The sequence below is a fragment of the Gymnodraco acuticeps genome, unplaced genomic scaffold (genome assembly GCF_902827175.1).
Source record: "Gymnodraco acuticeps unplaced genomic scaffold, fGymAcu1.1, whole genome shotgun sequence".
Lineage (NCBI taxonomy): Eukaryota > Metazoa > Chordata > Actinopteri > Perciformes > Bathydraconidae > Gymnodraco > Gymnodraco acuticeps.
The window spans coordinates 149,497-166,211 of NW_022990014.1; the positions used below are offsets into that span (position 1 = coordinate 149,497).

Consider the following 16,715-nt stretch of genomic DNA (forward strand, 5'->3'; position numbering starts at 1 on the left):
TATTGCCTAACGGAAGCATATATAATGTGAACAAAATAGGTCCGAGCACTGAGCCCTGTGGCACTCCATGGCTAACTTTGGTTTGCTTGGAAGATTCATCATTGACACGTACAAACTGAGAGCGTTCAGATAGATAGGACCTAAACCAGTCTAAAGCAGTTCCCTGTATGCCAACTAAGTGCTCTAGTCTTTGCAATAAGATATCATGGTCGATAGTATCAAATGCAGCACTGAGATCGAGCAAAACAAGAATAGAGACACGTCCCTTGTCAGAGGCTATTAGAATGTCATTTGTGACTTTAACCAGAGCTGTCTCTGTGCTATGATGTGTTCTAAAGCCAGACTGAAAAGCTTCAAATAAATCATTGTTTTTTAAGTAATCACACAACTGTTTTGCGACCGCTTTCTCAAGAATTTTTGAGAGGAACGGAAGATTAGAAATAGGTCTATAGTTGGCTAAAACCTCTGGATCGAGGTTGTGCTTTTTAAGAAGCGGTTTTATCACTGCTACTTTGAATGATTGTGGAACATAGCCTGATAATAAAGACATATTCATAATATTTAATAAATAAGTGCTAATTAATGGAAAAACTTCCTTCAACAGCTTAGTTGGAATTGGGTCTAACATGCACGTGGATGGTTTAGAAGAGAGAATCATTGAATTTAATTGTTCAAGGTTTATGGCTGAAAAGCATTCTAGTTTACTATCTAGTGTAATATTAGAACTTACGTTTCCGGGAGCTGTTGATAACACTATACTGGTCAAAGGCAAGAGGTCATTAATTTTGTTTCTAAGAGTAACAATTTTATCGTTAAAAAAGCACATAAAATCATTACTACTGAGTGCTATGGGAATAGAAGGCTCAATCGAGCTGTGGCTTTCTGTCAGCCTGGCTACAGTGCTGAAAACAAATCTTGCATTATTCTTATTCTCATCTATTAATGAAGAGTAGTAAGCTGCTCTCGCTTTACGCAATGCTTTCTTATATTCATTGAGAGTAATATGCCAAATTAAACGAGATTCTTCAAGTTTAGTAGAACGCCATATCCTTTCAAGTTGTCTCGACTTTTGCGGGTTTCGGCATTATGCCATGGAGCTAGTCTATGTTGTTTTATTTTCTTCTTTTTCAAAGGAGCAACAGAGTCTAATTTTATTCGCAGCGCATCTGTAGCACTATCAACAACATGATCAATTTGGGGTGGTGTACATTTTGTATAAGTTTCCTCCCTTACATGCAGACATGCTATCGAGTTAAGTATTGGTGGAATCTCTTCCTTAAATTTGGCTATAGCACTAACAGATAGGTTTCTGCTGCAGGAGCTTTTGACTAATGCTTTGTAGTCTAGTAACAGTACTTCAAAAGTTACTAAGAAATGGTCGGATAAAGCAGGATTATGCGGTTCGACTAATAGTTGCTCAATTTCAATACCATAAGTCAGAACAAGGTCGAGAGTGTGATTATAGCAGTGGGTTGGTTTATTTACACTCTGACAAAAACCAACAGAATCTAATATAGAGTTAAATGCAACAGTAAGGCTATTTTTATCATCGTCAACATGAATATTAAAGTCACCTACGACAATTACTTTATCTGTTTTAAGAACCAAAGTTGATAAAAACTCAGAGAATTCAGATAAGAATTCTGAATAAGGACCTGGTGCACGGTACACTGTAACAAATAAGATTGGCTGCAAAGTTTTCCAGGTCGGATGCGTAAGACTAAAAACGAGACTTTCAAAGGAGGTATAATTTAATTTTGGTTTAGTATTGATAAGTAAACTTGAGTCAAAGATGGCTGCAACTCCACCTCCTCGGCCCATGCCTCGGGCAATATGAGTATTGATATGGCTGGGTGGAGTGGCCTCATTTATGCTGACATATTCTTCATGTCTCAACCAAGTGTCAGTGAGACAGCATATATCAATATTATAATCTGATATTAAATCATTTACCAATATTGCTTTAGATGCTAGAGATCTTATGTTTAAGAGACCACATTTAATATTCCTGTTTTGTTGCACTGTAGTAGTTGTTACATTTACTTTGATTAGGTTATTATGTATGACACCTCTATTAGGTTTTACCTTAACTTGTCCTTGGGCAGACACACACACACCGCTAATATTGGGTATTTTATTGGGTTCGGGATTCCTATGGATGACTGCCTAGGAGAGAGCGCAGAGAAGCGTGTAAGACTGCGACTCCGCCTCCTGGTCTCAACTCCAGTTTGTCATGGATTAAGTCCACAAAGCCCTGAAATGTTTGCCGAAATGAGATCGGCACCTTCCAAAGTAGGATGAATGCCGTCTCTCTTAATCAGACCAGGTTTTCCCCAGAAGGCTGTCCAATTATTTACGAAGCCCACATTGTTTGCTGGGCACCACCAAGACAACCAGCGCTGAAATGATGACATGCGGCTATACATGTCATCATTGATCAGATTGGGGAGGGGACCAGAGAAGATTACGGTGTCCGACATTGTTTTAGCATAACTACACACCGACTCCACATTAAGTTTGGTGCATTTTGATCGGCGTATACGAACATCATTACCACCGACGTGAATAACAATCCTACTGTATTTACGTTTATTTTTAGCCAGCAGTTTAAGATGCGCCTCAACGTCGCCCGCTCTGGCCCCCGGAATGCATGTGACTGTGGAGGCTTCGGTCTCTAATTTCACGTGTCTCATAATAGAGCTACCAATAACCAGAGTTGGCTTCTCAGCGGGTGTCTCGCTGAGTGGGGAATATCTGTTAGATACGTGAACGGGTTGGTGGGGACCTGCGGGTTTCGCGTTATGCCCCTTCTGAACAGTCACCCAGTCTCCCTGCTGCTCGGGAGTTGCCGGGGGACGGCTAATAGGAGCTACCTTTTGCCGGTCCGCACCGGCTAACATGGGCTTTACTGTAGCTGAGTTTCTTTCTAAGATGCGGAGCCGGGCTTCTATGGCTATGATTCCCGCCTCCAACCTAACAACTATACTACATTTAACACATGTACCGGTACCAGTAAAGGAGGTAGGGAAGTAACCAAACATGAGACAGTTAGAGCAGGAAATAGCACCCGAGGGTGGGGAAAGAGCCATGGCTAGCTATCAAGCTAAAGTAGCTACCGTTAGCAAACCCGAAAAGAGTGTAGGCAACTGTGGAGTTACAGTCAAATCAAATTCCTGTAGGGAAAGATTTCACTGATTGCTAAACTTGGAACCAAGTTGACTATTCACGGAAGTTTCTCAAGTTAACTTCTGTGGTCAGGAGACATGACAACATTAATCTGTAACCCTTCATTTCTGTTAACCCTGTCATTTGGATCTAATCCTCACATCACCAAACTATTATGCTTTGATCTTAGGTGCCTATAACTTTCCAAATATGCATCTTCTTAAAATGCCTTTTGTAGCTCTGCACATTGGTGTCCCATCTCTAGAATAGTATCCTCGTTCTGATCTTTCAGATCTGCATGGCCTCTGTATTAGACGCATAAACGGAGACAAAGAATAACCTACGCAGTTTCTCTTTCTGGGTTGGCTAAACCGGGGAAAAAGCAAATATTAAGATGTATGAGAAAATGTTTTTGCAAGAGTACTATTGTAAGTGTATCCTGTGTTAAAAACAGGTTAAATCTGCAGCTGTATTAAAAATGTACACATACTTGGCTTTTAGTGGTAGAAAAGTTCCTCTCCCTATTTGAAATGCTGCCCAAATTCAGTGAATACGTAGATTAGATATTAGATTGATGAGTCCTGGTAGTTGCCAGCTGATTGGTCAGTGACATTGATTGCTGATTGACAGCACCTGTGAGGAATGAGCCAGAAGGCAGTGTGTTGAGTGGTGTGGAGTATAAAAGCAGCTTCTTCAGTTTGCTCTAGCATGAGCCACTCTTTCCATCAACACACAGTCGAATTGTAAAATCCAGCATTTACAATTTCCTGCTTCAAAATGGGTATGGTTTTCACTTTGTGTTCTTGTATTTGCTGAGGGCTTGAGTGTATAGATCATGTTCAAATTAAGATTGAATCTCATAGGTATGTTTCTGATGTGTTCTCATTTGAATGTTGTTTTAGCATCCAAGAAAGTGTTGATTGTGTATGCACACCAGAGCTCTGGCTCGTTCAACTCTGCAGCCAAAGACGCTGCGGTGGAAGTTTTAACTGCTAAGGGCTGCACAGTAGAAGTATCTGACCTGTATGCCATGAAGTTTAAGGCCACTGCTACAGCTGAGGACATCACTGGTAAATACCTCACTGAAAAGAAATAGTTTAGCTTTGGTCTTCAGACTCGCAGTAAACATTTACTTTCCCTGCAGGAAAAGTTAAGAATGCAGATCACTTCTGTTACGGAGAGGAGACCAAACTGGCATGGGAGGCAGGAAAGCTTACTGCTGATATCACTGAAGAACAACACAAACTCACTGAGGCTGACCTCGTCATTTTTCAGGTAGAGCCAGAATGAAAATGTGTTTATTCTTCTAAGCTATGCCTCTGTTATGAACTAACCTTAAGCCCTACTTCTCAGTTCCCCATGTACTGGTTCACTGTTCCTGCCATCATGAAGGGCTGGATGGACCGGGTGCTCACACTGGGCTTTGCCTTCACCCACGAGAAGCGCTACAGCCAGGGAATCTTCAAGGTAACAAAGCAAATCAAGAGGTTTGCCTTATTGTTAAGCTATCTCTCCTTGCTTACGGTAGATCTTGTCTTTTTCCACAGGACAAGAAGGCCATGCTCTCCTTCACCACTGGGTCTCAGGAGTCCATGTTCAGTGCAAATGGCATTAATGGAGACATGAATGTCACTCTTTGGCCACTGCAGGTATTTTATTTCGACGAATGATTATCAAAAAGCTGTTCCAGAGGAAACTTATTTATTGTGTGCATCAACACCCTTTTTTTTATCTTTTTTTCTCCAGAATGGTATCCTGCACTACTGTGGCTTCCAGGTTCTGGCTCCTCAGATCTTCTGGGCCCCGTCTCACGTTCCCTCTGAGGCACGTGGTACCATGCTGGAGGGCTGGCGCACGCGCATGCAAGGCCTCCTGGGAGAAAACCCACTTGCTTTCACTCCCTTGGACTGCTTTGATGGGGAGAAGGGTTACCAGCTGAAGCCTGAGGTCCATGAGAAACATGCCTCCAAGGAGTTTGGACTGACCGTGGGAATCCACCTGGGCAAGGCCCTGCCACCCAACAACCAGATGAAAGCTGGAGTCTGAAGAGTGACTGACTGTTGTTTTTATGATGATAAATAAAAGCTGGTTAATATGTTATGAATACTTGGAAACTGTATTGTAGTTCAACTGGCTGGGGTTTGCATATACAATAAATCAATAATCAAGTAAGGGACTTCTTGTACTTCTCAGCATTGTACATTTATTTATATAACAGCTTTGACTCATTCAGCTTTAATGGCAATGCACACAAGATGTCGCTATGGCAACCCGTAGTATACAATCTTCTTTAGGCTTACCAATGTTAAGTATTGTGACACGATGTCCATCAAATTCCTGTAGGGAAAGATTTCACTGATTGCTAAACTTGGAACCAAGTTGACTATTCACGGAAGTTTCTCAAGTTAACTTCTGTGGTCAGGAGACTTGACAACATTAATCTGTAACCCTTCATTTCAAACACTTCATTTCTGTTAACCCTGTCATTTTGATCTAATCCTCACATCACCAAACTATTATGCTTTGATCTTAGGTGCCTATAACTTTCCAAATATGCATCTTCTTAAAATGCCTTTTGTAGCTCTGCACATTGGTGTCCCATCTCTAGAATAGTATCCTCGTTCTGATCTTTCAGATCTGCATGGCCTCTGTATTAGACGCATAAACGGAGACAAAGAATAACCTACGCAGTTTCTCTTTCTGGGTTGGCTAAACCGGGGAAAAAGCAAATATTAAAATAAATGAGAAAATGTTTTTGCAAGAGTACTATTGTAAGTGTATCCTGTGTTAAAAACAGGTTAAATCTGCAGCTGTATTAAAAATGTACACATACTTGGCTTTTAGTGGTAGAAAAGTTCCTCTCCCTATTTGAAATGCTGCCCAAATTCAGTGAATACGTAGATTAGATACTAGATTGATGAGTCCTGTTAGTTGCCAGCTGATTGGTCAGTGACATTGATTGCTGATTGACAGCACCTGTGAGGAATGAGCCAGAAGGCAGTGTGTTGAGTGGTGTGGAGTATAAAAGCAGCTTCTTCAGTTTGCTCTAGCATGAGCCACTCTTTCCATCAACACACAGTCGAATTGTAAAATCCAGCATTTACAATTTCCTGCTTCAAAATGGGTATGGTTTTCACTTTGTGTTCTTGTATTTGCTGAGGGCTTGAGTGTATAGATCATGTTCAAATTAAGATTGAATCTCATAGGTATGTTTCTGATGTGTTCTCATTTGAATGTTGTTTTAGCATCCAAGAAAGTGTTGATTGTGTATGCACACCAGAGCTCTGGCTCGTTCAACTCTGCAGCCAAAGACGCTGCGGTGGAAGTTTTAACTGCTAAGGGCTGCACAGTAGAAGTATCTGACCTGTATGCCATGAAGTTTAAGGCCACTGCTACAGCTGAGGACATCACTGGTAAATACCTCACTGAAAAGAAATAGTTTAGCTTTGGTCTTCAGACTCGCAGTAAACATTTACTTTCCCTGCAGGAAAAGTTAAGAATGCAGATCACTTCTGTTACGGAGAGGAGACCAAACTGGCATGGGAGGCAGGAAAGCTTACTGCTGATATCACTGAAGAACAACACAAACTCACTGAGGCTGACCTCGTCATTTTTCAGGTAGAGCCAGAATGAAAATGTGTTATTCTTCTAAGCTATGCCTCTGTTATGAACTAACCTTAAGCCCTACTTCTCAGTTCCCCATGTACTGGTTCACTGTTCCTGCCATCATGAAGGGCTGGATGGACCGGGTGCTCACACTGGGCTTTGCCTTCACCCACGAGAAGCGCTACAGCCAGGGAATCTTCAAGGTAACAAAGCAAATCAAGAGGTTTGCCTTATTGTTAAGCTATCTCTCCTTGCTTACGGTAGATCTTGTCTTTTTCCACAGGACAAGAAGGCCATGCTCTCCTTCACCACTGGGTCTCAGGAGTCCATGTTCAGTGCAAATGGCATTAATGGAGACATGAATGTCACTCTTTGGCCACTGCAGGTATTTTATTTCGACGAATGATTATCAAAAAGCTGTTCCAGAGGAAACTTATTTATTGTGTGCATCAACACCCTTTTTTTTCTTTTTCTCCAGAATGGTATCCTGCACTACTGTGGCTTCCAGGTTCTGGCTCCTCAGATCTTCTGGGCCCCGTCTCACGTTCCCTCTGAGGCACGTGGTACCATGCTGGAGGGCTGGCGCACACGCATGCAAGGCCTCCTGGGAGAAAACCCACTTGCTTTCACTCCCTTGGACTGCTTTGATGGGGAGAAGGGTTACCAGCTGAAGCCTGAGGTCCATGAGAAACATGCCGCCAAGGAGTTTGGACTGACCGTGGGTATCCACCTGGGCAAAGCCCTGCCACCCAATAACCAGATGAAAGCTGGAGTCTGAAGAGTGAATGACTGTTGGTGTTTTTATGATGATAAATAAAAGCTGGTTAATATGTTCTGAATTTCTGTTGAATACTTGGAAACTGTATTGTAGTTCAACTGGCTGGGGTTTGCATATACAATAAATGGAGCCAATAAATCAAGTAAGGGACTTCTTGTACTTCTCAGCATTGTACATTTATTTATGTAACACTTTGACTCATTCAGCTTTAATGGCAATGCACACAAGATGTCGCTATGGCAACCCGTAGTATACAATCTTCTTTAGGCTTACCAATGTTAAGTATTGTGACACGATGTCCATCAAATTCCTGTAGGGAAAGATTTCACTGATTGCTAAACTTGGAACCAAGTTGACTATTCACGGAAGTTTCTCAAGTTAACTTCTGTGGTCAGGAGACTTGACAACATTAATCTGTAACCCTTCATTTCAAACACTTCATTTCTGTTAACCCTGTCATTTTGATCTAATCCTCACATCACCAAACTATTATGCTTTGATCTTAGGTGCCTATAACTTTCCAAATATGCATCTTCTTAAAATGCCTTTTGTAGCTCTGCACATTGGTGTCCCATCTCTAGAATAGTATCCTCGTTCTGATCTTTCAGATCTGCATGGCCTCTGTATTAGACGCATAAACGGAGACAAAGAATAACCTACGCAGTTTCTCTTTCTGGGTTGGCTAAACCGGGGAAAAAGCAAATATTAAAATAAATGAGAAAATGTTTTTGCAAGAGTACTATTGTAAGTGTATCCTGTGTTAAAAACAGGTTAAATCTGCAGCTGTATTAAAAATGTACACATACTTGGCTTTTAGTGGTAGAAAAGTTCCTCTCCCTATTTGAAATGCTGCCCAAATTCAGTGAATACGTAGATTAGATATTAGATTGATGAGTCCTGTTAGTTGCCAGCTGATTGGTCAGTGACATTGAATTGCTGATTGACAGCACCTGTGAGGAATGAGCCAGAAGGCAGTGTGTTGAGTGGTGTGGAGTATAAAAGCAGCTTCTTCAGTTTGCTCTAGCATGAGCCACTCTTTCCATCAACACACAGTCGAATTGTAAAATCCAGCATTTACAATTTCCTGCTTCAAAATGGGTATGGTTTTCACTTTGTGTTCTTGTATTTGCTGAGGGCTTGAGTGTATAGATCATGTTCAAATTAAGATTGAATCTCATAGGTATGTTTCTGATGTGTTCTCATTTGAATGTTGTTTTAGCATCCAAGAAAGTGTTGATTGTGTATGCACACCAGAGCTCTGGCTCGTTCAACTCTGCAGCCAAAGACGCTGCGGTGGAAGTTTTAACTGCTAAGGGCTGCACAGTAGAAGTATCTGACCTGTATGCCATGAAGTTTAAGGCCACTGCTACAGCTGAGGACATCACTGGTAAATACCTCACTGAAAAGAAATAGTTTAGCTTTGGTCTTCAGACTCGCAGTAAACATTTACTTTCCCTGCAGGAAAAGTTAAGAATGCAGATCACTTCTGTTACGGAGAGGAGACCAAACTGGCATGGGAGGCAGGAAAGCTTACTGCTGATATCACTGAAGAACAACACAAACTCACTGAGGCTGACCTCGTCATTTTTCAGGTAGAGCCAGAATGAAAATGTGTTATCCTTTTAAGCTATGCCTCTGTTATGAACTAACCTTAAGCCCTACTTCTCAGTTCCCCATGTACTGGTTCACTGTTCCTGCCATCATGAAGGGCTGGATGGACCGGGTGCTCACACTGGGCTTTGCCTTCACCCACGAGAAGCGCTACAGCCAGGGAATCTTCAAGGTAACAAAGCAAATCAAGAGGTTTGCCTTATTGTTAAGCTATCTCTCCTTGCTTACGGTATATCTTGTCTTTTTCCACAGGACAAGAAGGCCATGCTCTCCTTCACCACTGGGTCTCAGGAGTCCATGTTCAGTGCAAATGGCATTAATGGAGACATGAATGTCACTCTTTGGCCACTGCAGGTATTTTATTTAGATGAATGATTATCAAAAAGCTGTTCCAGAGGAAACATTTTTTTAGTGACTGCATCAACACTCATTTTATTTCCCTGTTTCCTCCAGAATGGCATCCTGCACTACTGTGGCTTCCAGGTTCTGGCTCCTCAGATCTTCTGGGCCCCGTCTCACGTTCCCTCTGAGGCACGCAGTACCATGCTGGAGAGCTGGCGCACACGCATGCAAGGCCTCCTGGGAGAAAACCCACTTGCTTTCACTCCCTTGGACTGCTTTGATGGGGAGAAGGGTTACCAGCTGAAGCCTGAGGTCCATGAGAAACATGCCGCCAAGGAGTTTGGACTGACTGTGGGGATCCACCTGGGCAAGGCCCTGCCACCCAACAACCAGATGAAAGCTGGAGTCTGAAGAGTGACTGACTGTTGTTTTTTATGATGATAAATAAAAGCTGGTTAATATGTTATGAATTTCTGTTGAATGCTTGGAAACTGTATTGTAGTTCAAATGGCTGGGGTTTGCATATACAATAAATGGAGCCAATAAATCAAGTAAAGGTCTTCCTGTACTTCTCAGCATTGTACATTTATTTATATAACACTGTAGTTTGATTCATTCAGCTTTGATGGAAATGCACACAAGATGTTGCTACGGCAACCGGTTGTATGCAATTTTCTTTAGGCTTACCAATGTTAAGTATTGTGACACAACGTCCTCAAACTCCTGTAGGGAAAGATTTCACTGATTGCTAAACTTGGAGCCAAGTTGACTATTCACGGAAGTTTCTCAAGTTAACTTCTGTGGTCAGGAGACTTGACAACATTAATCTGTAACACTTAATTTCTGTTAACCCTGTTATTTTTGATCTAATGCTCCCTTCACCAAATTACGTTTACGCTTTGATCTTGGTTTCCTATAACTTTCAAAATATTTATCTTCGTATAATGCCTTTTGTAGCTCTGCACATTTTTGTCCCATCTCTAGAATAGTATCCCTGTTCTGATCCTTCAGATCTGCAGGGCCTCTGTATTAAAAGACGCGTAAACGGAGATAAAGAAAAACCTACGCTGCGTCTCTTTCTGGGTTGGCTAAAATGGGGGGGAAAAAGCAAACATGAGTGTTTTTGCAAGAGTACTATTGTAAGTGTATCCTGTGTTAAAAAGTGGCTAATCTGCAGCTGGATTAAAAATGTACACATACTTGGCTTTTAGTGGTAGAAAAGTTCCTCTCCCTATTTGAAATGCTGCCCAAATTCAGTGAATAATACATGTAGATGATATACTAGATTGATGAGTCCTGGTAATCTAATAAGTAGTCCTGGTAATCTAATAAGAGTGCATTGATGTAGATACGTTGTGCCTCTTCACCTATACACTTTAGTTCTTACTCTTTCACTTAAATCCTAAAAACTTAGATCTTATATTTAAAACTTTATCCAAACCTCTACCCTCTATGACCTCTCGAGGTTTATTAGAGGGTAACAGGTGGCAGAGAACGCCTAGCCCGGCCGGGGAGTGTGGAACGTAGTCACTGACCCACTCCTACCTCTGACAAATTCAGGTTCCAATGGGGACCTTTTTCCCTGTGTGTGCCTCTCCACCTCTGTTTCCTACTTCTTACTTGCTACCCTTTTCCCTCAACCTATCCTAAGGGAGTGCATGTATGTAGACACGTTAGTTTAGCTGCTATAGGCTTGGACTGTTGAGGGGAGCACCTTACTCCGTCTTTCTGGCTGTTTGTACCTGTGTACTCTCATGTTCCGATTAACCCAGTTTCCCCCAAATCTCTTTTTTGTGTCCATATATACGCCGGGATCCTGAGTCGAGGCTAATCATGTTGCTGTGGTCGTGTGTCCTGGATCCTCTATCCTGAGCACTGGATCTGAGTCCTGGACTTCGAGTCGTGGCTGAACCTGTCTCTGCGGTCCTGCCAGACTCTCACCATACTACTTCACTGATGGCTCCCACAAGATTGCTGTGTTCCTCGTGGATTCATCTTCTTATTATAGACACATGCATTTCCAAACATTTGGACTACCTATGTTGTAAATGTATTATCTTTTCGATTTACATACGGCATCTATTGCACGTCTGTCCGTCCTGGGAGAGGGATCCCTCCTCTGCTGCTCTCCCTGAGGTTTCTCCCATTTTCCCTTTAAACTGTGGGGTTTTCTCTGGAAGTTTTTCCTTGTACGATGTGAGGGTCTAAGGACAGAGGGTGTCGTATTGTCATACTGATATTCTGTACAAACTGTGAAGACCACTGAGACAAATGTAACATTTGTAATATTGGGCTATATAAATAAACATTGATTGATTGATTGATGGTAGTTGCCAGCTGATTGGTCACTGACATTGATTGCTGATTGACATTCCCTGTGAGAAATTAGCCAGAAGGCAGTGTTTTGAGTGGTGTGGAGTATAAAAGCAGCTTCTTCAGTTTGCTCTAGCATGAGCCACTCTTTCCATCAACACACAGTCTAATTGTAAAATCCAGCATTTACAATTTCCTGCTTCAAAATGGGTATGGTTTTCACTTTGTGTTCTTGTATTTGCTGAGGGCTTGAGTGTATAGATCATGTTCAGATTAAGGTTGAATCTCATAGGTATGTTTCTGTTCTGATATGTTCTCATTTGAATGTTGTTTTAGCATCCAAGAAAGTGTTGATTGTGTATGCACACCAGAGCTCTGGCTCGTTCAACTCTGCAGCCAAAGACGCTGCGGTGGAAGTTTTAACTGCTAAGGGCTGCACAGTAGAAGTATCTGACCTGTATGCCATGAAGTTTAAGGCCACTGCTACAGCTGAGGACATCACTGGTAAATACCTCACTGAAAATAAATAGTTTAGCTTTGGTCTTCAGACTTGCAGCAAACATTTACTTTCCCTGCAGGAAAAGTTAAGAATGCAGATTACTTCTGTTACGGAGAGGAGACCAAACTGGCATGGGAGGCAGGAAAGCTTACTGCTGATATCACTGAAGAACAACGCAAACTCACTGAGGCTGACCTCGTCATTTTTCAGGTAGAGCCAGAATGAAAATGTGTTATTCTTTTTAGCCATGCCTCTGTTATGAACTAACCTTAAGCCCTACTTCTCAGTTCCCCATGTACTGGTTCACTGTTCCTGCCATCATGAAGGGCTGGATGGACCGGGTGCTCACATTGGGCTATGCCTTCACCCACGAGAAGCGCTACAGCCAGGGAATCTTCAAGGTAACGAAGCAAATCAAGAGATTTGCCTTATTGTTAAGCTATCTCTCCTTACTTACATCTGGTATTTTTCCACAGGACAAGAAGGCCATGCTCTCCTTTACCACTGGGTCTCAGGAGTCCATGTTCAGTGCAAATGGCATCAATGGAGACATGAATGTCACCCTTTGGCCACTGCAGGTATTTTATTAGGATGAATGATTATCATAAAGCTGTTCCAGAGGAAACATTTTTTTAGTGACTGCATCAATACTTATTTTATTTCCCTGTTTCCTCCAGAATGGTATCCTGCAGTACTGTGGCTTCCAGGTCCTGGCTCCTCAGATCTTCTGGGCCCCGTCTCACGTTCCCTCTGAGGCACGCGGTACCATGCTGGAGGACTGGCGCACACGCATGCAAGGCCTCCTGGGAGAAAACCCACTTGCTTTCACTCCCTTGGACTGCTTGAACGACATGATGTCCATCAAGCTCCTGTTGCGAAAGATTTTACTGATTGACACACACTAAACTTAGATCAAAGTTAACTATTCACTGAAGTTTCCTAACGTTGACCCTTTCAAGCTAAATAAATTATGTGGTCATGACCCTTGACAAAATGAATCAGTAACCCCTTTATTTAAACACTGTCCACCCTATGTGATTTTGACCTAATTCTCCCTTCGCCAAACTACTTTTATGCTTTGATCTTAGTTGCCTACAAATTTCAAAATATGCGTCTTCGTATAATGCCTTTCTAGCTCTGCACATTTTTGTCCCATCTCTAGAATAGTATCCTCATTCTGATCCTTCAGATCTGCCTGGCCTCTTGGGAGAAACGCCCCGCTCCTTCCCTCTTTATGGGGAGAATCGTTTCCAGCTGAAACTCATTTGAAACCTGTTGAACAAAGAATTTGCTCTGATAGTGGGAACTTGCACCTGGGGAAGCCATTCATGCCCCACAGATCAAAGCTGGAGGGTTGTGATGAGCGGTATTCTTTGTGGATCTGTAACAGGGATGCAACTTTTTTTTTATTGGGGAAGTTTTGACTTAAATGTTTGGGTGGGCTGAATTGTGTGCACTGTTTTGAACAAATCAATCGTCTCGCATGCTGTCTGGCTGAAGTGTTCTACCGTGTATACAGACATGCTGACGACCAAAGAAACTGCTTGCAAGCAGGTTTGGGCTCCACACAGACGCTTTTCCCAGAGAAGCAGCTTTTGTTTGGGTATGGAGGAAATGAGATGGGGGAGGGGCAGGGGGGCCACACTTGAGGAAATGGCATTGCACTCTGATGTCCAGAGCACAGCTTGTGACATGTAGGAACTCAACGGTGTGCATATTTCACAGCTGAGGTTTCCCAAGGTCAATGTTTGTTTGTGTGCAGTCAGGTCCAGTTTCATAATAACCTGTCTCTGCAGCCGGAACAATGTTAATTTCCTGATTTGGTTCTCACAAAACAGAAGACACTTTGAAATACTTATCCACACATGTACTAGTTGTATTGTGTTAAGACTTCTCAGCTAAACACTCACTTCCCACATAAAAAGGAGCCTTAGATGACAGAGCATTGTCATGGGTTGAGTGTTTAAAATGTGTGAATCATTATGCAATTAACTTAATCTGCATCAGTATGTCCCAACAGAAACATGGACAAATCCAAACATTTTCAGTCTCAAGCTTTTGGAGTTTTTTTCCTTTATATATGCATCATTGTCCGAGACAGAGAACCAAAAAGCTGTTGTTTGAATTGCTGGATTTGGGGGCATTGAGTGTTTGTGTATGTAAGAGTTATACCACAGTCTCTGTGTCCATCCTGCTTTTCCATTGTCTGTCCCAGTTCTCCCACACTGACTGCAGGGAAGGCCATTTTTGGCTGGTTCAATGGGAGGAAGTGGGCACCGTTTTGTACCAGATATGGAAGAGAGTCGCCGGAAATGTGCTGCTTGACTGGAAGCTCAAATACACACAATCATTCAGATAAAAAAGCAATGTAATGTTCAGAAGAAGGTTAAGTGAACCTGGAGATTTGTATTAGCACTGACCTTTAGCTTGTCTGAGTGCAAAGACTGGAAATGTGGATACAACTAGCCTGCTCTAACAAAATCTAATTAATGGTTACCGTACAGATAGAGTGGTATTGATTTTCTCATCCAAGCATCAATCTTTTCCACTTAGTGTCAAAGTGTTCCTGAAAGGCTTATTAAAAACTTTAAAATGTTCATGTGAGAAGTATATTCATAAAGATAGGATCGGTTAAGACTGATGCTGAGCCAGATGTGATTAATTGTTCTGAGTTGACTTTAGGGTGGTTTGATTAGGCCGTAAAAGGGTCTCTGTGTTTGCACCAGATGTCATAAGGTTAACTACAGGCCTGCCATTAAACACAATGACCCAAAACCGAGAGCAGAAAAAGAGAGGGAGAGAAAGCAAATTATTGTTCCCAACCATCCTCCCACTCTTTCAGAGGCTATATTAAAATCCAATTAATTATACCACCACGAAAACCACAGCATGTTGAACTTTGCCTGAGTGAGGGTGTGAGAGAGTGAGTCCATGTGTACATATACGTAATGAGAGTGAGGCACAGTTCAAGGCAGTTGAATTAAGATTGGCAGCAGGAAAGGTTTGTAATGAATAACTACACTATCGTTTCCCTTTTGAAGCTCTAACTGCCCCCTTTACCTTCGTACCACAGAGTGTCCATTGTATGTTCCCCATCATTTTGAAATGGAGGAATTCACTCTGACATCTGAGCACAATCATCCCCCAAATGAAACCAACACATTGCCTCTTAAATCAACGTATTCTTGCAGCAAATAAATATGTTTCCACAGTCTGTGTTAAAGACACAACTCTTTCCCTGACATTTTCTAAATAGTTTCACTTCAGGGAGTAACTTGCGTACCATTAGAACAACTGTTTCAGGTATTTTTATGGTTGTGTTTTTTCTCATAAATTCAGCATTTTAAACATTATCTTGAAAAATGTGCACAAAGATACATTTCTCAGGGCCCCTTTGTGATCACAACCTGAACAGCTGGTCAGATTAAATGATAAGAAACAGTGGACTAAAACAGCTGTGGAGGAACACAATCACAAATAGAGCCCAAGTACTCTTTATACAAAGTCCCAAAATGGAAATAAAAACATGGGTAAAAAAATAATAACAATCACTGCCTCCTTCCTCTTTTCATGAACCCCAGCAGGATGTGTCTTTCATGCTTTGCTCTTTTCATCCCCACCTCCATCCTTCTTTTGTGTTAGTCTTCTCCTCTCACCAGTGTGAAAATGCACAGGAAACTTTTACCACAATGGGACGTTTCACACATCTTTAGCTCATTAGGGATTTGAACGCTCACTGGAGGCACAGTTCTCTGGGGAAATTGACTTCTACCACATATAAGCAAACACTTTCACAAATCGTGATCCTGACATGCACTTCACTCAGTTCCCCTGGCAGTGATAGGGCCCAAGCCAGCCTGCACTGTGCAACTTTGAAACACTTACACGGAAGGCCTGCCACCATGGTTTTGATGAATGGATGGACATGACGCTATTGGCCTCCATTCAAGCTCTGATGTATGAAGTGCCTCGTACTGGGAAGCTGACGTGAGGCAGCAAAGCTGTTTCCTATTTACGAGCCGAGGCTTGAGTGTAGCTGGGAGGTTTCAGGGAAGGCTCTTGGTGGTTTGGGGCATCAGAGTGACAGGGTTAAGACTGAAGTCAGCCATTATACTCCCTTGCTAAATCCTTTTTCAATATTGTAATGAAAAGCAGATCTCTACTATCTGCACCACAGAGAGATGGGGGGAAATATCTCTGGTTCAATCTTCTTTTTGGATTTAGTTTCATGCATCTCCCTGCAATATTTTTCCCACTGTCACACCATCAGCATAAACAATGAATGACTACAAATGGCCTCATGTGTTTTTGTCTGTGATTAAGAGATGACAATGCAGCTCAGGGTTACAAATGACACTGTAAGGAAAGACTAGATGAATGGGAGTGCTCACGTGAAGCTCT

The 16,715-nt window shown here is 42.1% G+C and overlaps 4 protein-coding genes across 4 annotated transcripts; all 4 read left to right on the forward strand.

The window, feature by feature from the left end:
- The first annotated feature begins 3,792 nt into the window (after positions 1 to 3,792).
- On the forward strand, positions 3,793 to 5,322 carry LOC117544320 (ribosyldihydronicotinamide dehydrogenase [quinone]-like). Its single transcript, XM_034213255.1, has 6 exons — positions 3,793 to 3,946; positions 4,068 to 4,235; positions 4,310 to 4,440; positions 4,519 to 4,632; positions 4,713 to 4,814; positions 4,912 to 5,322. The coding sequence occupies exons 1-6, from the start codon at positions 3,943 to 3,945 to the stop codon at positions 5,209 to 5,211; spliced, it is 819 nt and encodes a 272-aa protein (XP_034069146.1). The 5' UTR covers positions 3,793 to 3,942; the 3' UTR covers positions 5,212 to 5,322.
- Positions 5,323 to 6,135: 813 nt separating this feature from the next.
- Positions 6,136 to 7,610, forward strand: LOC117544406 (ribosyldihydronicotinamide dehydrogenase [quinone]-like). Its single transcript, XM_034213409.1, has 6 exons — positions 6,136 to 6,289; positions 6,411 to 6,578; positions 6,653 to 6,783; positions 6,861 to 6,974; positions 7,055 to 7,156; positions 7,250 to 7,610. The coding sequence occupies exons 1-6, from the start codon at positions 6,286 to 6,288 to the stop codon at positions 7,547 to 7,549; spliced, it is 819 nt and encodes a 272-aa protein (XP_034069300.1). The 5' UTR covers positions 6,136 to 6,285; the 3' UTR covers positions 7,550 to 7,610.
- Positions 7,611 to 8,512: 902 nt separating this feature from the next.
- LOC117544413 (ribosyldihydronicotinamide dehydrogenase [quinone]-like) lies at positions 8,513 to 9,972 on the forward strand. Its single transcript, XM_034213418.1, has 6 exons — positions 8,513 to 8,647; positions 8,769 to 8,936; positions 9,011 to 9,141; positions 9,219 to 9,332; positions 9,413 to 9,514; positions 9,614 to 9,972. The coding sequence occupies exons 1-6, from the start codon at positions 8,644 to 8,646 to the stop codon at positions 9,911 to 9,913; spliced, it is 819 nt and encodes a 272-aa protein (XP_034069309.1). The 5' UTR covers positions 8,513 to 8,643; the 3' UTR covers positions 9,914 to 9,972.
- A 1,924-nt stretch (positions 9,973 to 11,896) lies between these two features.
- LOC117544412 (ribosyldihydronicotinamide dehydrogenase [quinone]-like) lies at positions 11,897 to 14,126 on the forward strand. Its single transcript, XM_034213417.1, has 6 exons — positions 11,897 to 12,025; positions 12,152 to 12,319; positions 12,394 to 12,524; positions 12,602 to 12,715; positions 12,791 to 12,892; positions 12,992 to 14,126. Exons 1-6 carry the CDS (start codon positions 12,022 to 12,024, stop codon positions 13,217 to 13,219), a joined length of 747 nt encoding a protein of 248 aa, XP_034069308.1. The 5' UTR covers positions 11,897 to 12,021; the 3' UTR covers positions 13,220 to 14,126.
- The last annotated feature ends 2,589 nt before the right edge of the window (positions 14,127 to 16,715 follow it).